Consider the following 12,357-nt stretch of genomic DNA (forward strand, 5'->3'; position numbering starts at 1 on the left):
CCACAGACAAACGAGTGCTATAATATCCCACAAACTGCATCGTCCACAACAGATGCAAGTAAGCAGAACTACTAAGAACAAAGACAGAAACAGCCCTACTAGGAATCCGGCTTCAGCTGAAGTGAAATCGCCGTTGAGGTTTATAAAGTCTCTGCCTGGAAGCCGTCGTTGCTCATCGCTTGGCTCTCCCAATCTCGGCTGACGCCGTAGGAAAGTACCCTGAATTTTCGTGCTTGATACACTTTTCTCTACAGGCCCTGCCACTGAATCGGTCACGGCGGGAGCTACCGAGTTGGTTGATAGCAGGTATACGCCAATTACCATGGCGATTCCATATGAGAATCGAAAATACATGTGGCTTGTTATTCTAACAGGAAACCGGACGAAATGAAGGTTAATGACGACGACGAGGAATGTGTACAAGCTCACAATGAAACACTACACATGTTCACAGTCAAAAGGAAATTGTTCTATGATCGCCATTGCGATATGACAAACTATAGATTTTGCATTGGCGAGGACGACATCGCTAGTTTCAAAGTCGATGACGGGCGTTTTGAAAAAGTTGGTATGCGTGTCTGACCTTGGCTCGACCGACGCGACCAGTATACTTACGAAATGACAGAACGAACAACAGAATCCGGGTCTGTTTCGCAACAAGGGGCAAATAAGGTGAGACTGATTTTGCTGTCGTGGGTGTGTTCCGAGAAACAAAACTCACAGTTAGTCTTGTGGTCACCGATCACCATACAAAGATAGTCGAGACGAAGGAAACGGGAGATCACCATGGCGGGGAGCTTAGATGATGATGAAGACTCTGTTCTAGATGAATCGGAACAGACCAATCGTCCGACCGACACTGCTTTTTCTCAGCAGCGAATTCAAGCCTGGCATCCAATTTTAGATCCGGTGTGGGTGATTATTGCACTGTTCTACTTGGGAGTCATTATGGTACCAACCGGTGCGTGTTGAACGAGTTCTTTGCTCTAAAAGCAAGAGCGAAATCCCAATTCTTCCTTACTTGCTGACATCTTTATCCTTCCGTTAGGATTTAAAATCGATTCACTGCAGAAAAATGTAGTGGAACTCAAAACGAAATACGACGGAATTCTTCCCAAAGATCAAGTCTGCGGCATTGGTGGCGAGTTTAACGCCAATCGCACATGTTTCCTTAACTTTACAGCTCCTCGGTATATGCGGGCTCCAATTCTCATTCACTATGAGCTCACCAACTTCCACCAAAATCACCGATCCTACTACGACTCACGAGATGATTTCCAACTACACGGAAGAGTTGGCAATCAAGACTCGGTGTCACGCAAAGCCTGTCAGCCACTAAACAAGCTGGGGAACAAGACGCTGAATCCGTGCGGCTTAGCGGCAAATACCATGTTCAACGATTTTTTTACGCTCGAGTCGGGAAGGGATATCAATCGTATTGACCTGGAAATGTTGGAAACCGGTATTGCTTGGAAGTCTGACATTGAGTATATGTACCGTCAGCCGGAAGGATTCGAGTACGCCGAATGCGAACCGAACGCTTGTGATAGCACTTGCTGCGAGCGCACAACCGAGAATGGAGAACGATTTAGTTGCGGCGCACCGTACTTCGACCGCAAAACAGACAAATGCTTCGCGTATCACTATCCTCTTCAAGATGAAACGCAATATTTGTACGAAACGTATCCCGATGTTATTTCTCCAATTGAAGGAGTGACCAATGAGCATTTTGTTGTGTGGATGCGGATAGCGACCCAGCCGACTTTTCGGAAACTGTACGGATGGATTGACCAAGACATTCCGGCCGGCGAGACGCTTAGGTTTAGAGTCAATGCCAACTACGTTGTGACACGGTTTCAGGGAAGCAAGTCGCTATTGATTTCCACAAATAATATTTTTGGTGGTCGCAATCCATACTTTGGCTCGTTTTTCTTCTGGGTGGGGATCTTTTGTCTCGCGGCGGGAACATTTTTTGCATTTAAACATGCGTTCCGTCCTCGCAGACTTGGCGATGGCAACTATCTGCACTACAAGGACGACTAAAATATTTTATTTCTCCTTACCGTTGTAATATGGTACATACATCTAGGCAATGCATGCAATTTCTAGTAGTCGACATTGATACAGAGCTGTCTTTTCTGGGGTCGGCCATGGGACCCCCCAAGCCAGTCCTGGAAATTTGCCATTACGTCACATCACACGACTGGATCCAAAGTCCGTAGTCGTTCGTAGTGACAGATCCTGGAAATTTTCTTGTTTTGTGCGTCAGTCCCGACTACTCTACTGATGTAAATTGCGTTTCCAACTGATGCTCGCGACAGCTTCCACGTGCAAAATCGCAATGAATGCGACAGGCGCTAGGTTGATTCACTGCCACTTCTCTTCGCATGCAACAGGATCCTTTACAGTTAATATGATCATTCGACGAAAGAGTTTGGCCAAAGCAGTCTTTCTGCTGATGGTTAGCAGGGAAACGCATGCATTTACTCCTTCTAGACTGGTTAGAGCAGGACTTTCGTCGCCGGGCGCTCTCGTAAGCCATCTATCGTCTCGGAATGGCGCGAGATTTCCTCAGTCTCGTTTGTTTGCCTCTACTACCGGCACACTCCCTGATGTCGAAGGTATGCGCGCGGGTGAAATCAAAAAAGAGCTAGAGAGCTATGGAATTAGCACGATTACTTTTCTGGAAAAAAGTGAGCTGGTCGACGCACTGAAAGATGCGAGAGACAAAGGACTTTCGCCAAAGAATCCAGCAACCCCTTCGTCGAATACGGCATCGTCGACATCGAGTGGAAATGGATCCTCATCCTCTTCGACTAGTGTGGCAGAGGATACTCGACCGCGTCAAGAGCGACTCGTCGAAGAAATGCAGAAGTGTGAAACCATGAAAGCCGGTGAGCTCAAGAAGGAGTTGGAAGAACGCGGTATTTCAACCAAATCCTTTTTCGAAAAGTCCGAGTTTGTCAAGGCCTTGGCGGAAGCTCGGGTTGATGGCGTGGAAAAGAAATCGGTTGATTCGGAAGGATATGCAGAATATGCGGAAGTCGAAGTGTTGACAGATGAGAGTTCCGGGCCACGCCAGGGCAAGTCTCAGATTCAACCGCCTTCTCCCGGTGGTGGGAATCCGTTTGGTGATGCCGGATCCGGTAGCAGTGGCAACCCATTTGGAGGTAGTATGGGTGGCATGGGTGGTATTGGAGATATGCTTAAGAATATGGGTATGGGTGGCAGTGCTGCAGGTGCCAATCCATTCGGTGGCATGGGAGGAATGAGCGGCATGGGAGGAATGGGTGATGTAATGGGAAAGGCACAGCAAATGATGAGCAATCCAAAGGTCCGTGAACTTATGGTCAAGGCGCAGTCGAATCCTAGTATAATGAAGAAAATGCAGGAGTGTATGAGCAACCCTGCAGCCTTGGCCAAGTACCAAAATGATCCTGAAGTGGCGGAGCTAATCAAAGAACTGAAAACACTGATGTAGAAAGAATTATCTATATAGATATATTTACGGCCATTATTTTCTATTTTGCTTGCGTTTGAAATATTCAAGATTCCCTTTCTCTCCCTTCACAAATTAAGCCAAAATTTCTTTTTTAGATACATGATGGTCAGAGTTGGTTAGGAATGATTGCTGTATGTTTCGCTATTGAGCTGTGAATGACTTCGTCATTTATTGTCTACAGCATGCATATACTTTAGGTACGGATGTTGTGGCGAGTGCTATGCCCAGCTTCTTTTGTAGCGCACCACAAAAACCAGAAACACTGGCCCTGCTTTCAGCAATGGCAAGAGTGTCTTGCCAAGCTTTCCGGTGCAGAAGCCCCAATTGATATTCGACGAAGCCCAGGTCTGCTTCGACTCTAATTTTTCGAAATGAGGTGACGGCCAACCACTCCTTAGAGTGCTTTTCAACAAACCGATTGACTGCCTTCGTAAAGACTTTGACTTTCGAAAGTGATATTTCCGAATCAAATTTGAGCAATATGTTGATCTGCGCGTTTTCGGAGCGCTTCAGATTGACGATACAACTGCGGGCTAGCGAAGCATTTGAAAACGTTGCGACTTTTCGAGATGAGATCATGCGAAGCGTGGTCGTGAACAAGTCCATTTTTTCAACAATCCATCCCTCCGCCTAAAAACAGATTCATCGGCAGAGTTAGAACACCCCATTACACAGAAAGATGTCCCTAAATTGCCACTATCAGACCTGACACTCACTCCATGCACATCCATTCTGTCGTCGTTTGATACGGTAATGTGATCGCCAATGTCAAAAGGCCAACGAATCTGTTGAATTGGTTAGCAATCTACTGTTAGTAAGTGTTGATAAGTCTGGTAAAAGACGTAGAAAAGACAAGGTCTTACCAAGATAAAAAAAATGCCCTGCAGTACAAAATTGCAAAGTTGTGGTTAGCTTGTTTTGCTCTAGAGAAATACAAAAACACAGGCTGCAATATGATATGATGTACCTCAAAGAAATGTGAGCCAGCCGAACCTAAAATACCAGGGGAAAAAAAGAAGTGTCAGGCTAATCAATTGCACTCAAACAATGTGCTAGCTAGCCTTGCAAATTCTCTCATCGTACTAACCAACCATAATCGCAGTAAGAACTACGGTGCCACAGAGTCCCGAAAAAGAAGAAGTAACGTCGATGCCACAAATGGCGAGCGAAATCAACAAGAGGATTGTGAAGAAAGGGACGTTGATGATGTTCTCGTATGCCTTTTCAATTTGAGCTGCATTTGTGATTGAGCGCGTCAGAACGCGTATATCTCCATAAGTCTCATTAACGGATTGGATAAACCCGGCAGCCCAATGTGTCCGTTGCTATCTGGGTGGAATACTTGTAATAGGGCTCTCACTTTGTTACTAGCAATGTCACCCTTTTCCCGTAGCACTATTCTAGAAAGCACTCCAAACTCAAGACCAGCGGCCTCTTCCCGATCCTGGAGTTTCAGCAAACGCCGATATACAATTTCGGCTGAATTTGAGCATTGAGCCTGAGTTGCCGAGGGTCCAAATACAGCAGAAAAAGGATACTCTGATTGTATCATCTGGTACGAATGGTGGAAAAGCAGAATATCTTTTAACGAGGTGACGTTCTGCAAAACACGATGGAATGAGAATCGGTATGACTAAAGAATCGCCGACTTGCCCACACTTACAATATTCTCGTCATTGGACTGCGCCACATATTCTTTCAAGTTCTCAAAAAGAGTAGGTAATTGCAAGTTCTGCGAATATTTGTCGACATTGCGATCGACCTTTATCCGTCCGCCTGTTCTTTCATCCGATGATGAACGGTTGACAAAAGAAGGATCCGCTTTGAGTGGGTTCACACTGATATCACTGCGAGCAAAACTCTCTGCGTTACTTGAAAGGTATGCTACTTCACTAATAAGAAGCATCTTGTTCAGAATTTTGGTCAATTGATGATTGTATCGACTATACAGTCGTCTGCCGAAGTGCTGGCCGGCCCAAAGACGCTTTAACCATGTTGAAACACCGACAAATATAAATGCATAGAGGACACGCCCGTAGAAAGCGTGGCTTGAAACATTACCGGCAGGATTTGCTTGAGATAAAACTTCGATCTTGGTTTGCCTTTGTCATGAATAGTTGAATGACTGACGGCGTAAGCAACAGCAAAGCCCAAAAGCAAGCAGAGAACGAAGAGCTTACCAGAACAGCCAATGATTTTTGAAATCGCTTTTTCCGTACGACAACAAACAGCTCAATGTGGCAAAGGAAACAAGCTTGATCGGATAGCCGTGCCCTTGTGATATCGAAAGCGCCAAGTTGGGTCCCAAACTACGGATGAAGCCTGGGCTGGCTAGAGCAAGATATTTGACAAGGCATACTTCAAAACAACTAGCCAAAGCATACAGCACAATTTGTCGTACCCCTAAAAACAGACACCACCAGCTAGCTGATGTCACGGTTGTTCCATTCAAGTCCCCTTTTGGGTCCACAGCAGGCTCACCCGGCTGCCACCATCCTGCTTGTGGATTCCCGGCCCCATAAAAGAGAAAGCAAGCGATCATCGTCGACGGAAGAATGGCATAAAAGACAAGATTCAATGTGGTGCGCTTTAAGAAGTCCTTTTCACCATTGCATAGACTTTCAAACATGGCCCACTGGTCTTCCACTGCCTTCGCGTTCCGCACGAACTCATTGCTGAGACCAACAGAGTCTTTGATGGAGAGATGATTGATTTTATGGCCAGTTTCGTCCTGGGCCACACTGCTATTCCCTTGGTCGCTTTCCTGTTGATCTTGAGTATCCTGATCGGTGTCGTTACTCTCTTCTTCTTTTCCTCTTTGCAAACGACTAGTCTTACCAGAAGCGATAGCAGCACTAGCTCCTCCCGTTGGATATGCCAATACCAAAATACTTTTCATTATCCGAGCATGCCTGACAAGCATATCCATTGAGCTTTCGTTCAGACGTAGTTCATGACCCGTTTCGACTTCAAAGCAGTCTGCCTCATCATCAGGAGATATTATCTTCTGAAACGCTTCAAAAGCACTGGAAGCCCTCAACAAAGCGTCCTCGCGCAATACCTTTGGGTTTTTGGCTTGATTCGAATCAAACATTGTCAATCTTTGAATGTGGCCTTCGTGGGTATCGAAAATAAGCTTTTCGACTTTCGCATCAATCTCTTTTGCTCTAAAGTGGTCTTCCTCATAATCTAGAGCCTTTCTTGTCGCCGGCAGACTTGAAGTTTCGGAAGGCGTCGACGACTGTGCTGTTAAATTGTCTAAGGCTGCGATTGATGCGTTTGAATGATCTAGCGGAGCGAGCGATACGGTAGGCGATCGCTTGACCAAAGTCATGAGAGATTTTTTCACGACGGGATTCATGGCTGCAGACTTGTCAGGAATCCTCGCTTGATCCATCTGCAAAGAAAAATCACTCAAAATTGGTTGCTGTAGTGCGACTGGTACGTCAATGTTCATACCCCGGACTTCCCCATGAAGTTGCGACTCCACGGTAGGATCCCAGGATGCGTTGCGGCGATGACCAAGACGACGATCTTCTTGATGCTGCTGTTTAGTGAAATCTCCCCTCGGCAGCAGCAAGTCGTTTCCGTTGGGTGCTTCAAAAGACGCATCCGTCAGCGCCGACAAAAAGCTGGCGTCTCCGGCGCTCGAGGCGCGCCTATGATGTCGCGGCAGAACGACCGGTGGCTTGGAAAGATGCGCGGCAAACGCCGAAGTGACTGTGCCCTCTACACTGTGACTGGAGAACCGTGCTATTTGTCCGGGCGCCCTCGGTGGACGGTGACTGTTGTTGTTGTTGTTGCTATGATTTATTTGCGATGTTGTTCGGGACGAGTACGACACATTCTCCAAGTGTTGTATCAGCGGTGGGGGAGACAACGTTTGGGAGTGGGACGCAGAGGGCGGAGTCATAGTTTCGCTGGGACTGAGGTCGTAAAACGGCAGCCTCGGTTGTTGCTCCGGGGAAAGGGTTAAAATGTGATCTGTGTCTTCCGTATCGAACGCTCCGCGGCCGTTTAGACCAGAACGTCTACTGCTATTGACAAAGTCTTCACCAAATAACGAATTGTTGCTGAGAGCCCTTGGAGGAGTCCGGGCGTCCCGTTCCGGTCCGGCCCGGTCGTCTTGATCACTACTGACCGTTGTAGGGCTTCGGAGGGGAGAAGAGTAGGCATGATTATCGCCGTCGTCCGGCGAGGTGCCCAAAAATGTGTGGAACAACGTGCTGTCGTCCACATCTTCCGTAGAATTGTCCCTCGAGCGTTTGAGGCCATTTTCTCCGTCCTCCCAAGAACGGGAATTCAAAGGACGTGGGAGAAAAAGCTTACCGGAGCCGTCCATTCCGTAGATGAATGTAGCACTGTAACGGTGTTCACTTGTCACTTACTCCGCCGTAGCTGTAAAAGACATTACCTTGACATCCACTGCCACATAGGAATTGCTTCCGTGTTGTGCTCTTTTGCTGGCAATCCGTTCGCTTCTGACATTCGATCGATGACGGTGATCCTCAATAATGGGCTTCCGCAAAAAAGATTATAGACGGTATTCACTCGCTCTCTAATTGGTTGGAGCTCTTGTTCACAGTCACCTACCTACCTCACTCGTCTTGATTGGTAACAATCGTGTCACACTGCTCTAGAGCGTCTCGGTTCCACTACCATCGGCTGTGCTGTATATTAAAACCCGAAAAGCACCGTAACGAGCAGAAACATAACTGTTCAGGATCCCGGTGTAGATGGCGCTCGTAATGGCACTGACAGAGAACTAGTTTTGGCCTCACAAGGAAAATCACGAAACAAGTATCTATCTACCTATTCATTTCACGCCCCACCACCTCCACAAGAAGTTCTCCTTTTAGAGCCCCGGTGTACCAACACAATTCTCGCTGTAGTAGTCGAGACTACCGCAGTATGCTATTCCTAAATTTCTTCGTCAACGCTTGCTTGTTGTGGACGACTGGACTGCAGCTTCTTCTGTTGTCTTCCGGAAAGATCTCGTCCGTCTCGGCCGAAGACGCCCCACCGCAACCGCTCCAGGAAGTCAAATTTTACAATCTTCCATCGGTTGTCAAACTCAACGACAAAAACTTTGAGCACGAGACTCAAGCATCCACGGGTGGCACCACCGGATCCTGGTTGATTTACTTCCACAAGTCCAGGGACGATACCCTCATCTACGGAGCCGTTCCGGACAACGACGTTTTGGCGGAACACCACATTGTACTCGGAGCCGCCAACATTAAATATAACGTGAACGTTTGGGAACGTATGCGGGTTCGAGGCTTGCCGGCATTCATTTATTTGCACAGGGGCAAGCTCTACCGGTATCAGAAACCTGCCATGGGCGGGTTTACGTGGAAAGGCTTGCTGCAGTTTTGTTTCGAAGACGTTCCCAATAATGTGTACGAGGGCGAACCGATTCCATCACCCATGACGGCCTTTTCTCGTTTGATGGAACTCGTCCGGTCGATACAAAAGGATGGCGGACGCTTCTTTGGTGGGATCTTGCTAGTGTTTTCCATTTTGGGAGCGGCTGCCTTGGCGGGACAAAAGAAGAAAGAAAAGAGCAAGACCGCTTGAACATGCCTGTTATAATTGGAGTATAGATAAACGTGTCCGTATGAAAATGTATACAGAGATTTCACTTCTACCGTAAACGGTTGTTGCAGTGCTATTTTTGCCGATGTGGTCCACAACCTCTTTCTTTAGAAAATTGTAAAGACATACTAACTCACTAGAAAGCTCCTCAGATTAGGCTATCGCAGGAATGTAATATTGTAAAAGTGGGCTTTTTACCTCGAAATCTCCTCCCTTTCTTTACCTAACAGTAAAACTCTTCCCAATATACGTCTCAATCACGTTTAAGTTTCTAGTACCCGGGGTATGACGGAGCGGGGTATCCACCTTGTTGGGGTGGAGGTGCGTAATAATTGCCCGCATTGGGTTGCTGCTGCGGTGGTGCGTACGATTGCTGCGGAGGTAGACCGTAGGCTTGTTGCTGCGGCGGAGCGCCGTACGGATTACTGCTCGCTGGTGGGCCATTCGCAAAGCCATCCGGAGCCCCCTGCTGGCGTGGTGGTTGCGCGAAGGACGGCGCAGATCCGTAGCTCGCATACGACTGATTGGACGGCGATTGAAACTGGTTCTGAAACGACGCGTTGCCAGCGGAGTTGGTGGGTGTGGCATAATTGTAACCCTGCGGTTGCGGTTGGGTACCCATGGCGAGACGTCCCGTCGAGTCAACATAGGGAGTCGGAGCGACACCACCGGGCATTTGGTAGGGTGCCAAGGTCGTTGTCGAAGCCGCCGCCACATTGACCGGTGGAGGAGCTTGATACTGATACGCTGCCGCTCCGGGAGGATTTGAGTTGTATCCGCCGCCGCTACCAAAGGAGCCCTGCATATTCCCGTACGAATTGGATCGGTCTTGAATGGCCGTATCCAGCGTAATATTGGATGCGTACATACCATTTCCTTGACTACTGGTCATGCTGTTAGCGCTGGCACTGTGCGTGGCCGCCACTTGCTGAACTGGGGGATCGTCGTCAAAGCTAAGGAGTGATTCTTCTTCCCTTCGCATTGCCGAGGCGGCTCCACTGTTGGCTGAATCCATGCGCGGTCTTGCATGCTGGGCTTGAAAATCCCGCATACTTTCCACCTTGGCCTGTGCCAGGGCCCGTCGTTCTTCTGCTCCCATGGGAGAGTCCCTACCACTTTCGTGATGCCCTCGCGAATGACTCTCCCGCACCGTCATGGACGGCGTCCCCAACTGATAAATTTGGTTAAAGGCAAAGTAGGAAACGCCGTTGAGACGCAAATCGAACGGCTTGACGTCGGGCATGTCGCGGTTGACGGGTTGCGAGATGAAATGAACCTTAAAGGCCCCGTCCTTGCGATCGTGTAGAGTAAAGGAATGCTGCCACGCTCGATCGGTGGTCCATCCGTTCTGCCGCGATTGGAAAAGTGGACGTCCTTGCCGTCCAGGAACAATTGGCGCTTGCCCGTTTTCAGACTCCATAAAAAGGTGACTTCGTGTTCGCTGCCGCGACAGCCGACGCCCGTCTCACCTTTATCGACGGATTGGCGATCGGCGAGACCAAACTTGAAGCTCACGCGCTTTTTGGAAAATCCCAATGTTTTCGCCGTGTTTTTGACGTTGTGATCGATTTGGTAGGGAATAAACACCATTACTGCTTTCTAGTGCTACGGATCGAGCGATCAATCTACTGATGTTATTTGTGCTTACTGCTGGTATGCACAGTCAAAGGGGGTGTAGGACAATCAATGATGGGTGTGAAATACCTACAAGCGTTGCCAACACTATGGGGAGCGCAACAGCGGCGACCAGTGCTTGGCGGATCTTTTCAAAAGTGTTCCGCCGAAGCGTGCGGACCCTTTCCTTCCTTGAGCTTGTTTATACGCGCGCGTGGTCGGTCTCGTCCGGTCCCCGTATTCTATCGTACCGAGCAATAACCAGATTTGGATTGGCTAAAGCTTGTCGTAGAAAGTTTGTACGGTACTGGCGTTCGGAAATGTGTTGTTGCTTGTCCCACGTCATAACTATATTCATCGCACCAATGAATGGTCCCCCATCCAAAGTTGTCGAGCTAACTGTAATAGTAGAATCCGGAATGCGGGCCCGAGCAAGTTGGACCCGCAATATATATTGGGAAACCCGGCATTGGTCGCGTGGCAATTTCCGAGAATTGTCGTCGTGTCGTTCCGTTGGCTTCCGAAATGTCGTCGTCGTCGCCATATTTTCCGGTCGGCACGACCATACCAAAACCCCGGACGAGAAATTAAACCACACACATCTTGCACATATCACAGGACACACGTTGCCAAACATTCGTGACAGTCCGGTGTCGAAACCGCTTCATCATCGTTTGCCCAACCGTCTCGATCCGTTCACATTCAATCGCCATACGCTGCAAAGTGTAATTTCTGCATTCGAAACGTAGACAACAGCAATTGTCATGTGTCTAGTCACCGAATGTTCGTCGAAGGAATCTTCGTCGTCGTCGTCGTCGTCCGTGGCTAAAAATTCCCAGCCATCGTCACGACTAACCGTAAATCAGCCCTCGTCCAACGTGAAACCGTCATCGAACGCCAATTTCGGCAGAATCCTCGCTAACGATATGAACGTCCTGAGTACTGTCTCTTTTATAGGATGGACAATTGCTGGAATCGTAATGGCACTGGCTACCGTCGCCTTTTCGGTTTCGTTTCCGTTCTGGCTCGCCCCGCACGCGGCCGACCAAACCTACCACGCCGCCTTTTATCGCTACGATGCCGTACTGTCACACTTTGACAACACGGTGTGGACGTACGGAACCGATTACGGCCTCGCCGTCGCCATGACGATACTCGCATCCCGCATCGCCACGTCCCGGGCGGTATCGCGGGTCACCGCCTGGCGGAGTCGGGGACTCCTGGCCTGTTATCTCGTCTCCGTCACCGCGGGAGGGCTGGCGCACCAATTCTATCGCACGATCGACGACCAAAACACGCTCACGTTTCGATTGCTCTGGACTTGTTGCGTGGGGACGGTCACGGCAGCATCCGGATTCATGGGGGCGATCGGGAGTGAACTCGTGGCGATCGATCAACGAGCCCTGTCACTCAACAAGGACCTGGTGCCCTACGTGCCCGTACAGTTTTGGACCGTCTTTGGAATTGTGACAACACTCGTGTGTGCCTACGGTGGGCTTTCCTACCAACGACCAGCGTGTGATACTTTTATTGCCGGGACGACGCAGGCGCCGAGTACGTTTTACGTCATGGCCGTCCTCGCATTGGGGTTGCCCACGCAAGGGGTTCCAAACTGGGCACGCGTCGTCGGCGTGTTGGGATTT

At 48.8% G+C, this 12,357-nt stretch overlaps 5 protein-coding genes across 5 annotated transcripts; 3 read left to right on the top strand and 2 right to left on the bottom strand.

Annotated features, from left to right (window-relative positions):
* Nucleotides 1-735: 735 nt before the first annotated feature.
* On the top strand, nucleotides 736-2,129 carry PHATRDRAFT_45223 (predicted protein). Its single transcript, XM_002179198.1, has 2 exons — nucleotides 736-961; nucleotides 1,049-2,129. Exons 1-2 carry the CDS (start codon nucleotides 787-789, stop codon nucleotides 2,041-2,043), a joined length of 1,170 nt encoding a protein of 389 aa, XP_002179234.1. The 5' UTR covers nucleotides 736-786; the 3' UTR covers nucleotides 2,044-2,129.
* A 284-nt stretch (nucleotides 2,130-2,413) lies between these two features.
* On the top strand, nucleotides 2,414-3,481 carry PHATRDRAFT_54365 (predicted protein; the record flags this gene model as incomplete). The annotated part of the gene is made up of 1 exon (XM_002179199.1): nucleotides 2,414-3,481. One exon carries the CDS (start codon nucleotides 2,414-2,416, stop codon nucleotides 3,479-3,481), a length of 1,068 nt encoding a protein of 355 aa, XP_002179235.1.
* Nucleotides 3,482-3,489: 8 nt separating this feature from the next.
* PHATRDRAFT_45225 (predicted protein) lies at nucleotides 3,490-7,944 on the bottom strand. Its single transcript, XM_002179416.1, has 6 exons — nucleotides 7,891-7,944; nucleotides 5,683-7,863; nucleotides 5,166-5,604; nucleotides 4,863-5,102; nucleotides 4,219-4,287; nucleotides 3,490-4,132 (listed from the first exon to the last, which is right to left on the bottom strand). Exons 1-6 carry the CDS (start codon nucleotides 7,911-7,913, stop codon nucleotides 3,671-3,673), a joined length of 3,414 nt encoding a protein of 1,137 aa, XP_002179452.1. The 5' UTR covers nucleotides 7,914-7,944; the 3' UTR covers nucleotides 3,490-3,670.
* Nucleotides 7,945-8,292: 348 nt separating this feature from the next.
* On the top strand, nucleotides 8,293-9,160 carry PHATRDRAFT_45226 (predicted protein). The gene has a single exon (XM_002179200.1). The coding sequence runs from the start codon at nucleotides 8,414-8,416 to the stop codon at nucleotides 9,080-9,082; it is 669 nt and encodes a 222-aa protein (XP_002179236.1). The 5' UTR covers nucleotides 8,293-8,413; the 3' UTR covers nucleotides 9,083-9,160.
* Nucleotides 9,161-9,371: 211 nt separating this feature from the next.
* PHATRDRAFT_45227 (predicted protein) lies at nucleotides 9,372-10,811 on the bottom strand (the record flags this gene model as incomplete). Its single annotated transcript, XM_002179417.1, has 2 exons — nucleotides 10,472-10,811; nucleotides 9,372-10,448 (listed from the first exon to the last, which is right to left on the bottom strand). Exons 1-2 carry the CDS (start codon nucleotides 10,688-10,690, stop codon nucleotides 9,372-9,374), a joined length of 1,296 nt encoding a protein of 431 aa, XP_002179453.1. The 5' UTR covers nucleotides 10,691-10,811.
* Nucleotides 10,812-12,357: the final 1,546 nt, after the last annotated feature.

The sequence above is a fragment of the Phaeodactylum tricornutum genome, chromosome 6 (genome assembly GCF_000150955.2).
Source record: "Phaeodactylum tricornutum CCAP 1055/1 chromosome 6, whole genome shotgun sequence".
NCBI lineage: Eukaryota > Bacillariophyta > Bacillariophyceae > Surirellales > Neidiaceae > Phaeodactylum > Phaeodactylum tricornutum.